The 12,666-nt window shown below is 54.6% G+C and overlaps 1 protein-coding gene across 11 annotated transcripts in view; it reads left to right on the top strand.

Moving 5' to 3' along the window:
* The window catches only part of KCNAB2 (potassium voltage-gated channel subfamily A regulatory beta subunit 2), a 107,011-nt gene that overhangs the window by 77,964 nt on the left and 16,381 nt on the right, over positions 1–12,666 (top strand). For all 11 annotated transcript variants that reach the window (XM_017542726.2, XM_017542731.2, XM_017542729.2 and 8 more), the window contains 3 exons: positions 530–567; positions 9,352–9,431; positions 12,354–12,398. In XM_017542726.2, coding sequence (XP_017398215.1) covers positions 530–567; positions 9,352–9,431; positions 12,354–12,398 — 163 coding nt within the window. The remainder of the gene's footprint in view (positions 1–529; positions 568–9,351; positions 9,432–12,353; positions 12,399–12,666) is intronic.

Raw genomic sequence — 12,666 nt, forward strand, 5'->3', positions numbered from 1 at the left:
CGGGAGCGGTGGCACACACCTTTAATCCCAGCACTTTGGGAGGCTGAGGCTGGCAGATCACCTGAGGTCAGGAGTTCAAGATCAGGCTGGCCAACATGGTGAAACCTCGTCTCTACTAAAAATACAAAAATTAGCCGGGTATGGTGGCAGGCGCCTGTAATCCCAACTATTAAAAATACAAAATTAGCCAGGCATTGTGGCTTGTGTCTGTAATCCCAGCTACTCAGGAGGCTGAGACAGGAGAATCACTTGAACCCGGGAGGTGGAGGTTGCAGTGAGCCAAGATCGTGCCACTGCACTCCAGCCTGGGAAACAAGGAGTGAAACTCTGTCTCAAAAAAAAAGAGAGGGACAGCAGGACTTTCTCTGAAGGCCAAGTGTCCACACACACCAAGGACACCCTGGCCGCAGAGCAACACAGATGGACACCTGTGGCTGCGGGCTGGCCCTGCAGCCTGAGGTCTGAGCACCAACAGGAGAATCTAACTTCCTTCTGGGTCCCTAACTTGAGCCCCTGTGTCTCCTTCCAGGAACATGGGTGACCTTTGGAGGCCAGATCACCGATGAGGTAAGATGGGACTCTCCCAGCACCCCAGAGCCCAGCACGGGCCCGCCAGAGCACACGGTTAAGTCTGCTGCATGGACCAGTGCACACATGCTCCTTGGAGCCCTCGCGGCAGCCTCCCGCCCTCTTTCTGTTTTGCAAGGGTGCCCTGCCCCAGGGGAGATAGAAAGATGAGCCAGGTGCTGCCATGTCTGGTGCCACCACCCAGCAGTGGATGCCTTGGGCCTCAGCATATCCGTCAAGCTCCCTAGGACTCAGATTTCCCACACATGCGTGACCCCCATTCCACAGTTAACCAGGAGAATTCGGGGTGCACATGCTTCCCAAATTCTGAAGCTGAATGCAGATCGTAGCTGCCCACACTCGGTGGAGACTCCAGTAACTATCTGTTGAGGTCATTTGGAATGCAGCCCCTGCAGAGCTTGCTGCAAGCTAAAGAATCTGAGATCTGCATTTCACAAAGCATCCCCCGTCCGTTTCCCACAGCCGCCATGAACCGCGTGGGTCGCAGTCAAATGTGTTTGCTGGGGCTCATGTCCCCACCATTAGAACAGGAAAGTGAACACTAAGGAAAAGCCAGCTTGCACGCCACCAGCCCCTCTGGGTCTCTCGGAATGATGGGGATGGCACACGTCCAGACGTGCGTGCTTCCAGACAGCAAGGCAGTGTCTCAGAAATGAGAGCAGTGGCATTTGCTGAGAGAGCTCTGGGCTTCTGCACGAGAAGCAGTTTTCGCGTTTGCCCTACTTACTATTGGAAAGGTTGCGTTTAAAAATTGATCAGTGAGTGGATGTGAGACATTGTTAGCTGTGATTGCTCAGTTTTCCAAGGGAAAGCTTTGCTTCCAGCAAAATTTCAATGCATATAGTTTGTGTTTGGGTCATTTTTATTTTTAAGATAGTAGCTGACCAGGTGTGGTTGCTCACGCCTGTAATCCCAGCACTTTGGGCAGCCGAGGCAGGTGGATCACCTGAGGTCAGCAGTTCAAGACCAGCCTGGCCAACATGGTGAAATCCCATCTCTACTAAAAATACAAAAATCAGTCAGGCATGGTGGCGGGCACCTGTAATCTCAGCTCCTCAGGAGACTGAGGCAGGAGGATTGCTTGAATCCAGGAGGCAGAGGGTGCAGTGAGCCAAGATCACATCACTGCATTCCAGCCTGGGCGACTAAGTAAGACTCTGTCTCAAAAAAAAGAAAAAAAAAAAAAAAGACAGTAGCTGATTATAGAATGATTTGCCCCTTGCTTTGAAGTTGCTGGATAGGCTCCATCACAGGGTGAAGTCTGGAGTTATTAAGGCAAAAGGAATCACCTTACCTTACCCATCAGATTGGTCTGGTCAGAGCCTGGGGGCCCCTATGGTTCTCTGTGAATCGGCCTTACCTGACTGCCTCATTTCCCTTTCCATGTGGTTTCTAAGGCAGGATGGAAGAATTCTGTAGAAGGGCGTAACTTCATTTCCAAATAGTATTAGCCGGGTGCCTGTGATGTCCTCGTGGGAGAGATATAAACAAGCAGACTAGACCCACCCAGCGAGGTGACATTTTCACCAGCAAACCGGCCACACCCTCGGAGCACTGATGAATGGCCCAGGGACAGCCCCACTGGTGCAGGCCTCTGTGGTGTCCCCACCAGGAACAGTAATGGACATGTGTGAAGATATTGGAGATCGTTTCTAGATGACACCAAGCTGGAAGGACAGAGAATTAAATAGATGATGGAGTCGGCATTCTGAATGGTTGTGGCAGGTGAAAATGGCTAAGCAAAGGAGCAAGACACATTTTTGTATTAATCCGACAGTTAGTGTCAAAAAAGAAATCAATATGTCCAGAACAGGGGGCCCACCTGGCTGCAGTTCAGAAGAAAAGGGTCTGGATTTGTGCACTTCAGGTGGACCGTCCTGGACTGCTTCTCTTTTTGAGATGGAGTTTCGTTCTTGTTGCCCAGGCTGGAGTGCCGTGGCACCATCTTGGCTCACCCCAACCTCAGCCTCCCGAGTTCAAGGGATTCTCCTGCCTCAGCCTCCCGAGTAGCTGGGATTACAGGCATGCACCACCATGCCCAGCTAATTTTTTTGTATTTTTAGTAGATACGGGGTTTCTCCATGTGGGTCAGGCTGGTCTCGAACTCCTGACCTCAGGTGATCTGCCTGCCTTGGCCTCCCAAAGTGGTGGGATTACAGGCGTGAGCCACCAAGCTGGCCTACTCTTTTTGTTTTTCAGTTTTTTTATTGCCTATGTGAACATTAAGTTTACCATTTTAACCATTTTTAAGCATACAGTTCAGTGGCATTAACTACATTCACATTACTGTGCCACCCTCACCAATATCTATTTCCAAAATATTTCATCAGCCCAATCAGGAGCTCTGTACCTTAAACAATAACTCCCCATCCCCTGGTCACCTCTAATCTACTTCCTGTCTCAATGAATTCTGCAGCCAATTTGTATAAGTAAAGTTTTATTGGGACATAGTCACGCCCATCATTTACACATTGTGGCTGCTTTCACTACACAAGGGCAGAGCTAAGTAATTGCAACAGAAACTCTGGCCCACAATGCCTGAAGCATTTACTGTGTGGCCCTTTACAGAAAACATTTGATGTCCCCTGTTCTATGGGCCACAGCAGCTGTGCCCTGCAGTGTCTGCAGGGCTGTCGTTCGAACAGCAGCTCAGCCCGGTTCTATACCACACCAGGGACAAATGAAAGTTTGCCCAGGAGTGGAACAAACCACCTGATGGGGCAGGAATGACAGCCACCCTCACGTGGCACAGGACAGAGCCCACAGTTTGTAGGACACCATCACATTCTCAGCCGGCACTGCTCACAGGAGCCCATGAAGGGACCAGACCACGCTAGGAATCCTAAGATGACGAGGCGCCTGTCGGAGCCTCCACGGTGGCTTCAGGTCTCCAAACCTCCCATTGATAGGTGGCCTTTCTGTGGCCTCACACTCCCCATTAGAAGCAAGTGTTCAAGACAAGCCGGACAATAAAAATGGAACAGAAGGAGTGGCTGAGAACCGTACACTTACCATCTCAGCTAATCCTCCATTGGCCCAGGGGGGCAGGTGCTATTCCCAGTTCAAGGAAGCTGAGCCTCAGGCCATAAACAGGTGCAGCAGTCTCACCTGGCCACTGGCCACGAGGGTCCCACCTGGTGTTCTTTGCCTCAAAGCTCGTGGCCAGCGCTCAGCTCTGGGGTAACTGTACTGGGGTAGGGGCGGATTTCTTGTCCCCCAGATGGGGGTGACAGGGAGGTGGCCTGTATGTCTCCGAGCTTCCTTCTGACTTCAGTGTCTGGGACCCAGATACTGGAAGGAACCAAAAAGTCACAAAATAAAGGCTCCGTAAAATGAACCAGGATGCGGCCACAGCGCACAGGTCTTTAAAGGACATCATGGGAAAGGCCCATGAGAGCAAATGGAAAAGCGGTGTAGACAGCAGTCTATGGAGGAGAGCCACAGTTTTCTAGGGAGGGGGAGGAAAAACCCGGAGGAGAAGTTACAGCAAAATCAGAGCCGTAAAAAAAAATAAATAAAATAGTAAGAAAGCACAGCCCCCACAGTGCCACCGGGTCCTTCCCTGTCTTTCTTGCCTCTGGTCCTCCCAATCCCAGGTGCCAACCTGGATGCAGCTGGAATTGTACTGTGGCTTTGTTTTTCTGAGGGACAGGTGAGGTGAGGGTTGGCGTCTGCTGTGCCAGCCCCTGCTGATCCCGCTGCCTGCACGCCCTTGGGGGTCTGTGGTGACCACAGGTTTCTGTGTTTGGCCAGGCTTTCTTCCCTGGAGGGAGCCAGGTGTGCTCAGGTCCCCCGTGCTCCCTTTGTTCTTCCTCTGTGAACAGGAGGGGCAGCCTCCCGGTGGGCAGAGCAGAACCAGGAGAAGCCAGGGCCACCCGCCCCCCCAAGCAGCCCCAGGAACTAGGACCCCCGAAGCACTCAGCTCAGGCTTGCGGAGCCCCTGCCTAGCACCATATCCCTGTCCGCTTCCAGCCTCTTTCCCGTCACTCTAGAGAGGGCAACAGGGTAAAGAAGCAGGACACAGTCTCCAGTGGTCGAGCGTGCTGTGGAGAGGGCATGAGCTGCCCGTGGCTGCTATAACAAATAGCCACCAATGTGCAGCTGAAAACAGCAGCAACGTATTCGCTCACGGCTCCGGGGGCTGGAGATCCAAACTCGGTATCCCTGAGCCTAAGTCCAGAAGTCAGCCAGGCTGGGCTCCCTTCTCCAGGCCAGGACCCTTCCCAGCGTCTTCAGCATCCGGCGCTGCTGGCCTTCCGTGGCTTGTGGCCGCATCCCCAGGCTCTGCCCCGTGGGCGCTTTCCCTCCTCCTCTTCTGTCTGTGTCAAGTCTCCGTCTCCCTTGTCCTCATAAGGTCACCTTTGATGGCATTGAGGGCCCACTTAGCTAAGCCAGGACATTCTCCCCATCCCTGAGTCCTCACGTTAATCCCATCTGCAAACTCCCTTTTTCTACCTAAGGTCACATTCACAGGCTCAAGGGACTTGATAACTTTGTGGAACCTTTTTTTTTTTTTTTTTTTTTTTTTTTGAGATGGAGTCTTGCTCTGTCGCCCAGGCTGGAGAGCAGTGGCCCAATCTCAGCTCACCACAACCTCTGCCTCCTCAGCTCAAATGATTCTCTTGAGTAGCTGGGATTACAGGCACACACCACCATGCCCAGCTAACTTTTGTATTTTTAGTAGAGGTAGGGTTTCACCATGCTGGTCAGGCTGGACTCAAACTCCTGACCTCGTGATCCACTCACCTCGGGCTTCCCAAAGTGCTGGGATTACAGGCGTGAACCACCACGCCCAGCCTGGAGAACCATTATTTCGTTGCCTGCAGAGAAGAAAGTAGAAAAAGAAGGGTGGGGGGTGGGGTCCTGATGACAGGGCAGTCAGGAAGCAGAAGCGAGTAAGGAAGCCACGTGGTGGTCCAGAGAAAGAGGCTTCCGGGAGCCAAGAGGACAAGAAGGGCAAAGCCCTAAGGTCAAGTGTTGAGGCAAAGGGGGTGCAGGGATAGAGCTGGGGTCAGGGCGCGGGGATAGAGCTGGGGTCAGGGCGCGGGGATAGAGCTGGGGTCAGGGCGCGGGGATAGAGCTGGGGTCAGGGCGCGGGGACAGGGCCGGGGTCAGGGTGAAGGGACAGGGCCGGGGTTAGGGCGCAGATCTGGGGGGCACTTTGGCTTTGGCCCTCTGTGAGATGGAAGCCACTGGAGGGCTTTTGCAAGGAGGAAATCTGACCTGATTAAAAGGTCTCCCAAGGCCTGCCCTGGCTGCTGCCCTGGGAATAGCCAGTCATGGGGGTGTCTCAAAGTTCAGTGTGTGCACGACCTGATGTACTTAGAAGGCACATCCTGATATGGCAGGGCTGTCGTGGAGCCTGGATGCTGCATTGCTGATCTGATGCTGATGCTGGTCCGCAGACCGTGCTTTGCCTGGGGAAGGTGCAGGGAGTGAGGATGGAAGCAGAGAGCCAGGAGGCTATTGTGAGAAACCACCCAAGACCCGCTGGAGGCTCAGGGCAGGGTGGGCACAGCGGAGGCAGAGAGGGGTCAGATTCTGGGCTAATTTGCAAGGGAAGCCACAGCATTGGCTGAATGTCACGCTCCAGTGATGGGAGGATGAGTCAAGGAGGGCTCCCGGGGTTTGACCTGAGCACGGGTGAGCGATACCTCAGGGAAGCTGATGCTGCCACAGGCTGCCCTCGCTGGCCCACAACTGCCCCAGGGCCTGGAGCAGTGCTCCCCCACCCACTCTCCCCTTGCCTATCTGACACACTCCTAAATAGCCTTCAAAACCCAGTCATTGTTGGGTGCTGTGGCTCATGTCTGTAATCCCAGCATTTTGAGAGGCTGAGGCAGGCGGATCACTTGTGGTCAGGAGTTCAAGACCAGCCTACCCAACATGGTGAAACTCCATTTTAGTCTCTACTAAAAATGCAAAAATTAGCCGGGCTAGGTGGCACACGCCTATAGTCCCAGCTACTCCGGAGGCTGAGGCAGGAGAATCATTTGAACCCAGGAGGCAAAAGTTGCAGTAAGCCAAGATCATGCCACTGCACTCCAGCCTGGAGACAGTGTGAGACTCCGTCTCCAAAAAAAAACCAGTCTTGGACAGTTCTTGACACGTGCTACCCCCCAGATGAAAGTTGAGCCTTGAGGACATTAGGCTCATTGAAACAAGCCACAAAAAGGACACACCATGTGATTGCATTTGTGTAAAGTACCTAGAGTAGTTCAATTCACAAATTCCCGAGAATGCTGCGGGCTGGGGGCTGGGGGCTGGGGGCTGGGGCTGGGGGCTGAGGCTGGGGGTTGGGGGCTGGGGGCTGGGGGCTGGGGCTGGGGGCTGGGGTGGGGAAGGGGAGTGATTGTTCAAGGGGTACGGAGTTTCCAGTTAGGAACCTGACAGGGAGCTGGGCGGTGGCGATGGTTACACAACTATGTGAATGTACTTCACGCCACTGAGCTACACTTGAAAAAGGTTAAAATAGTAAATTTTTTCATTATGTATATTTTACAATTTAAAAAAAATCTCTTTGATAAATGCAGTAATGTTTTAACTCAACAAAAAGAAAGGGGTCTTCACGAGCAGGTGTGGATTGGTTTCTAGGATGTATTCTGAGTGAAAAAAATCAAAGTGCAGAAGCATATGGGTAGCATGCCACCCTCATGGAAGAAAGATGGAGGGATAAGAAAACCCACGTCTGAAATACAAAAACAAAAAATGGAACCCTGAGTCCCCTCCTCTGAGAAGCCCTGCCAGGAGTGTGAGTGCCCCAACCATGGACGTAGCCCCTTCAGCCCAGCCTGGCGCACCCTGCCCTCCTGGGCTCTCTAGGGCCTGGTCATGGGAGGCATCCGGGAAGAGTCAGGAGGAAGGTGAGGAAGAGGTGAGCAGGTGAACCAGCTGCCCGTCTGGAGCCTTGTACTGGGAAGGAAAGAGCTAGAGGAGGGGAAGTTTCCTGGGCGCTCCCTCAGTGGGCGCATCGGGGAGGAGGAGGCGGGGGGGCAGCAGTGGGTCCCTCCGATCCTTGGCAGCCGCAACATGGGTGCACTTGGTACCTCAGGGCAGTGGAGCTGCAGTGGGAAGAAAGCACAGAGCCAAGCGAGTGGATCCTGAAAACCGAGTTCCTGCTGAAATCACAGCACTAACTAACCAGGGCTCAGCTTCAGCTGCACTGCATTTCAGTGTCTGAAACGTTTGGGGCTGAGTGCCAACGTTACCAGGCTGTCGGCCAGATTTTCCATGCCCCCCCCATCCACAAATATGCTGCCCTTCTGGCTTCTCTTGGAAAGTCGGCAGATCTGTAGCAGCAAGCCCGCCTGCCCATGGGCAGCAGTTGGCATGGGACTTCTCCCATGGGTGCCCCCCAATGGTGGGTGCCCCCCAATGGTGGGTGCCCCGTGATCCCCCCAGGACATTGTCCTCACTGTCCACGCCTCTTGCCCACGGGGGCTTCGGATCTCAGAAAGGAGAGACGCAGCCCGGTGAAGCCACCCCGGCTGGATTTCTGTCCTGCAGCTTTCGAGGGTTATTAAGAATTACTTAGCCCACCCTGGGCTTGCTGCCAGAGAGGCCCAGTGCTCTGAGCTGTGCTCGGGTAAGTGTGATACTCAGAGGGAGGCGGCCCTGTCTGAGGGTCAGCAGTCCAGGGATGCCTTTCTCTCCGGCCTCTCAGAGGGAGCTGTCACTTGCAGAGGGGCTCCCCTGGCTCCGTGAGTCCCACCCCACGACCACTACTTTGCTCACGGAGCACAATCGTGTCCTGACAGCAACCCACGGAGCAGAGTCTGAGGAACGGTGTGTTCAGCTTGGCAGTCATCATCGATCTTGCCTTCAAGGTGGCCGCCATCACAGCCATGTCGCTTGGGGTCAGGAGCACATGGCATTGGAGAAACACAGGCCAAGAGGCCAGCATGGATGTCAACCCGCCATGCACCAGCTGTGGGGCATCAGTTTCTCCATCCACAAAAATAATAATTCAGTCCTCATGAGCAGGTGCTGGGAAAGACTCAGTGAGCTACAGCTGAATACACAGCACTGGCTTTGAGGACACAGACTCACCCCAGCAATGTCTACACAGCCCCTGCTGGGGAGCGCTTAGTTTCCTAGGACTGCCAGACCTGGGGGCCTGAAACAACACACGTGAGGCCGGAGGTGTGATACCGAGGTGTCGGCAGGGCCACGTTCCCTGCAAAGGCTCCGGGGAAGGGGCCGCCCATGCCTCTTCCAGCTCCTGGGGGTTGCCGACAGTCCTTGGCTTGTAGACGAGTCACTCCGGTCTCTGCCTTCCTAGCCTCATGGACTTCCATGTCTGCATCTTCTCCTCTCATAAATCACCAGTCACATGGGGTTTCGGCCCACCCCAACCCAGTACCACCTGACTTCACTAATTACATTCTCGAAGGCCCTATTCCCAAATGAGGTCACCTCTAAGCTTCCGGGTGGACATGAATTTTGTAAGGATACTGTTCAACCCAGTGCAGACGCTAAGCCCTATGATGATCCCGACTGATAGGATCCCTGCTCTCAAGAAATTCACAGTCCTCAGCAGTGTCTATTCCTTCTGCCCTCTTTATTCTCGATGGGTTTGTTACTGAGAACTGCCTCCATCCCTGTCCTGTGGAGGAGAGGGCAAGGAGAGGGCCCACAGGGAACCTGTCAGACTTGGGGGGCAGGGGCTGGACACAGGGAGGCCTCCCAGGCCGAGGGGGTGGTGCTCCAGAGCCTCTGGGCCCCATCCCGGCTGGCAGGACAGTGCCAGTTCTCTCGTTTCAGATGGCAGAGCAGCTCATGACCTTGGCCTACGATAATGGCATCAACCTGTTCGATACGGCAGAAGTCTACGCAGCCGGCAAGTACGTGTCCTTTCACATGGGAGAAAGTGGCGCAGACGGCCCAGGCAGAGCCGGGGCTGCAGGGACCCCTGCCGCCCGCATTTCCAGGGATGCTCACAAACGCACTTGCGCTCTGCCTTCTTTTTTAAACTCTGAGTGGCTTTAGGAGGTATTATTTTCATGGGGCTGGAATTGCAGAATGCTTGGACACTGGTCACTTGCTAAACTCCCCGTGGAGTCACCAAGGGGACCACAGTCCCTCTGGTGCCAAGATGCTGTGCTGGGTGAGAGGCGCGATGAAGCTGTTGTCCTGGGCGCTCTTGACATGCCTGACATTTTGACATTTCATGTCTCACTTATGCAATGAGGGCTGCAGGGCCTCTCGGAGCTGGGGAGGGCAGGCTGCAGCCGAGTGCTGTGAAGAGCACTTCGCATCTTGGCAGTGAACTTTCCTGCTCAATTATGTAAAAGCTCAGCCCTCTTCAGCCAGGCTGTTGGCTTCAGTTTTAAAGACTGGCCGTAATCAAATCATCCACTCGCCTGCATCAGGTTTCCAGAAGTCAGCTTTTGCTTGTGAAATCATTTGTTGGCCCTCTCTTCATCCTCCTTCTGCCCCCTCCTGCCTGGGGCCAGCCAAGTTGCTGTCGGCCGGGTGGGCGGCAGGACTGGGCTGCTGAGCACGGTAGCTGCAGGGCGCGAAGCTGCTTCATGGGCCCTGGGTGGTTACCGGCAACTGTGGCGGGGCCCAGAGCACCCAGCAGGAGGGAACCCAACCGGGCCCTGCTCAAGTACCCACCCAGAGCCTGGGAAATGCACAGCCCTGGGAGCCGCCGCTGGGACCCTCAAACCGTCTCCAGCCCCCATCAGCGGCCCTTTTGGCCCTCCTGATGGCACGGCCCCCCCCACCCCCTCCACACTGGCAGCAGCTTCCCATCAAAGTGAACCGCTTTCCAGACAGATGAGCCAGCAGAGGGGTGTCGGGTCAAAAAGCCCAGTGCAGATGCCAAGCCGAGAGGCACCGCCCGACCCAATCCCCACCTCTTTGCTGCCTGCTTTGGCTTGGGTTTCGCTGCCCAGAAGAACGTGTGGGAGGCAGCTCCATGTAGCCCCCGTGGATGGGGCCAGGCACACCCCATGTCACAGCAGCCACACTCTGTCTTCTTTCACTCGCGGTTTCCATGTTCCGATGTTTAACTGGACACCCAGAGCTGGTGAGCTGGGCAAGCTCACTGGGTCTCCGGCAGCCTCAGGCCCCTCAGAAGCAGCTTGCCAGAAAGCCTGGGAGTCAGGGAGCAGCTTCCCCTCAGGTCACCATTACTGTGGGATCTGCCCCCTGCTCCTGGGCTGGCCACTGTGGTCCCTCTGTTCAGCTCAGAGTTGAGCCTCCAGTGGACGCCCATCAGTGCCCTACAGGGGAGCTGGGCACTGCATGCCAGGCATAGCCAGGGAGAAACTTCTCTGGGCGGTTTGGGAGAGGGCGAGAGGCAGCTTGCAGGGGGCCAAGCCTGTGTCTTCCTGAGGCCCCCTGCCTCTCCTGCTGACACTCATTTGCACGCTTCTCAGAGAGCTGCAGGATTTCTGTGTCCCCCAAACAGATGTGAGTCCTACCAAATTCACAGCCAGAGCCACACGCCACAGGCTTAGGTAACGCCCTGTCTGCTGCTCCTCTGCCCCTGGGACCACTGCTAGCTTTTCTCTCTTCCAAGGACTGAGTGAAGTTTCGGTGCATCTTGACCATAAACGAGTAGCATTCAGAGCGCGTGCTAAACAGCTTGCAGATCACAGCCCATTCTTTCGGAGTGGATGACTCAGGCGCTTTTATAAGTGGAATGTAGCACAGGGTATGGATCATTCTCCGTCTGTTGTTTTTACTCAGAAACATTTTGCTACAAGCAGAAAGTTCTTCAAAGTTAATCCAGTGCTGCTGTGCCAAGCGAGGCTGGAAGGCCGCCCATGCCCCCAGCTGGCCTGAGTTTGGTTCAGGACCCAGAGTGATGCCAAACAAGACAGAGAGTAGTCGGCCTAGCATCTGACTCTGCTGTTCAAATGCAGGAAATGAGAGGGACACGTGCACCCACACACGTGCACACACCTGTGCACATGTATGCACACATGTACACACACACATATGCAAGAAGGCACCTCTGCTGGAAATCTAGCCCTTGGCCCTGAGTACATGTTGATTGTCTCTCAAAACAAAGGATGCACTTGATGAATAATTTACCTTTAAAAACAGATACTTGGCCAGACACCGTGGCTCACACCTGTAATCCCAGCACTTTGGGAGGCAGAGGTGGGCGGATCACTCAAGGTCAGGAGGTCAAGACCAGCCTGGCCAACATGGTAAAACCCCATCTCTACTAAAAATACAAAAAATAGCTGGGCGTGATGGCGGGCGCCTATAGTTCCAGCTACTCAGAAGGCTGAGGCAGGCGAATTGCTTAAACGCAGGAGGTGGAGGTTGCAGAGAGCCGAGATAGCGCCACTGCACTCCAGCCTGGGTGACACAGCGAGACTTCATCTCAAAAAAAAAAAAAATACTTGTCTGGAAATTTTGCCCACCTAATGTTGCCAGGCATTTTCCCTGGTGAATTTTCAGCCAACTAGGAAATGGGACGCTGGCCTTGCCAGGCATGACAGCAGCACCTTCCTTCTCTGTGAGAGCTGGGGCTGCCCCTGCCTAGATGAGCGCCTGCCGGGGCGCATGCCCACAGCCCTCTTAGCAGGGCAGTAACACTGCCGCTCCCGCCCCTCGGGCCAGCCCTCTCTCTGGAATGAGCTACTTAGCCAAGGCAGGTGTTAACAGCCTGACTCTGTGGCCCCAGTGACACTTCCACAGAGGGGACCAAGCGGCCGGTGGTCACAGTGGGCCTGGGTTTGATTGATTGATTTTTCTGTTTGGCTGTGATGCCATCTCAGTGTTTGTTTGTTTGTTTTTTGCAGGGCTGAAGTGGTGCTGGGAAACATCATTAAGAAGAAAGGATGGAGGTAATGACTCCACTCTCTGCGGTCTGTCCCGGTTGGGTGCGTAGCAAACTGTCCCCAGGTCCACCTCATCGGCCCGTGGTGCAGGCATCGTAAGGCCTCCAGGTCCCCACGTTTTTCTTGATGGGAAGTGGAGAGGAAAATTAAGTTTTCCAAGAGGAGAAGGTGACTCTGCTTGAGAAGGAAGCTGAGGGGAGGCGGGATAACCTCTCCACCCCCACCTTAGCCTCCACCCCCTCCTTAGCCTCCACCCCCACCTTAATCTCCGCCC

Source organism: Cebus imitator, unplaced genomic scaffold (genome assembly GCF_001604975.1).
Source record: "Cebus imitator isolate Cc_AM_T3 unplaced genomic scaffold, Cebus_imitator-1.0 Scaffold145, whole genome shotgun sequence".
NCBI classification, from domain to species: domain Eukaryota; kingdom Metazoa; phylum Chordata; class Mammalia; order Primates; family Cebidae; genus Cebus; species Cebus imitator.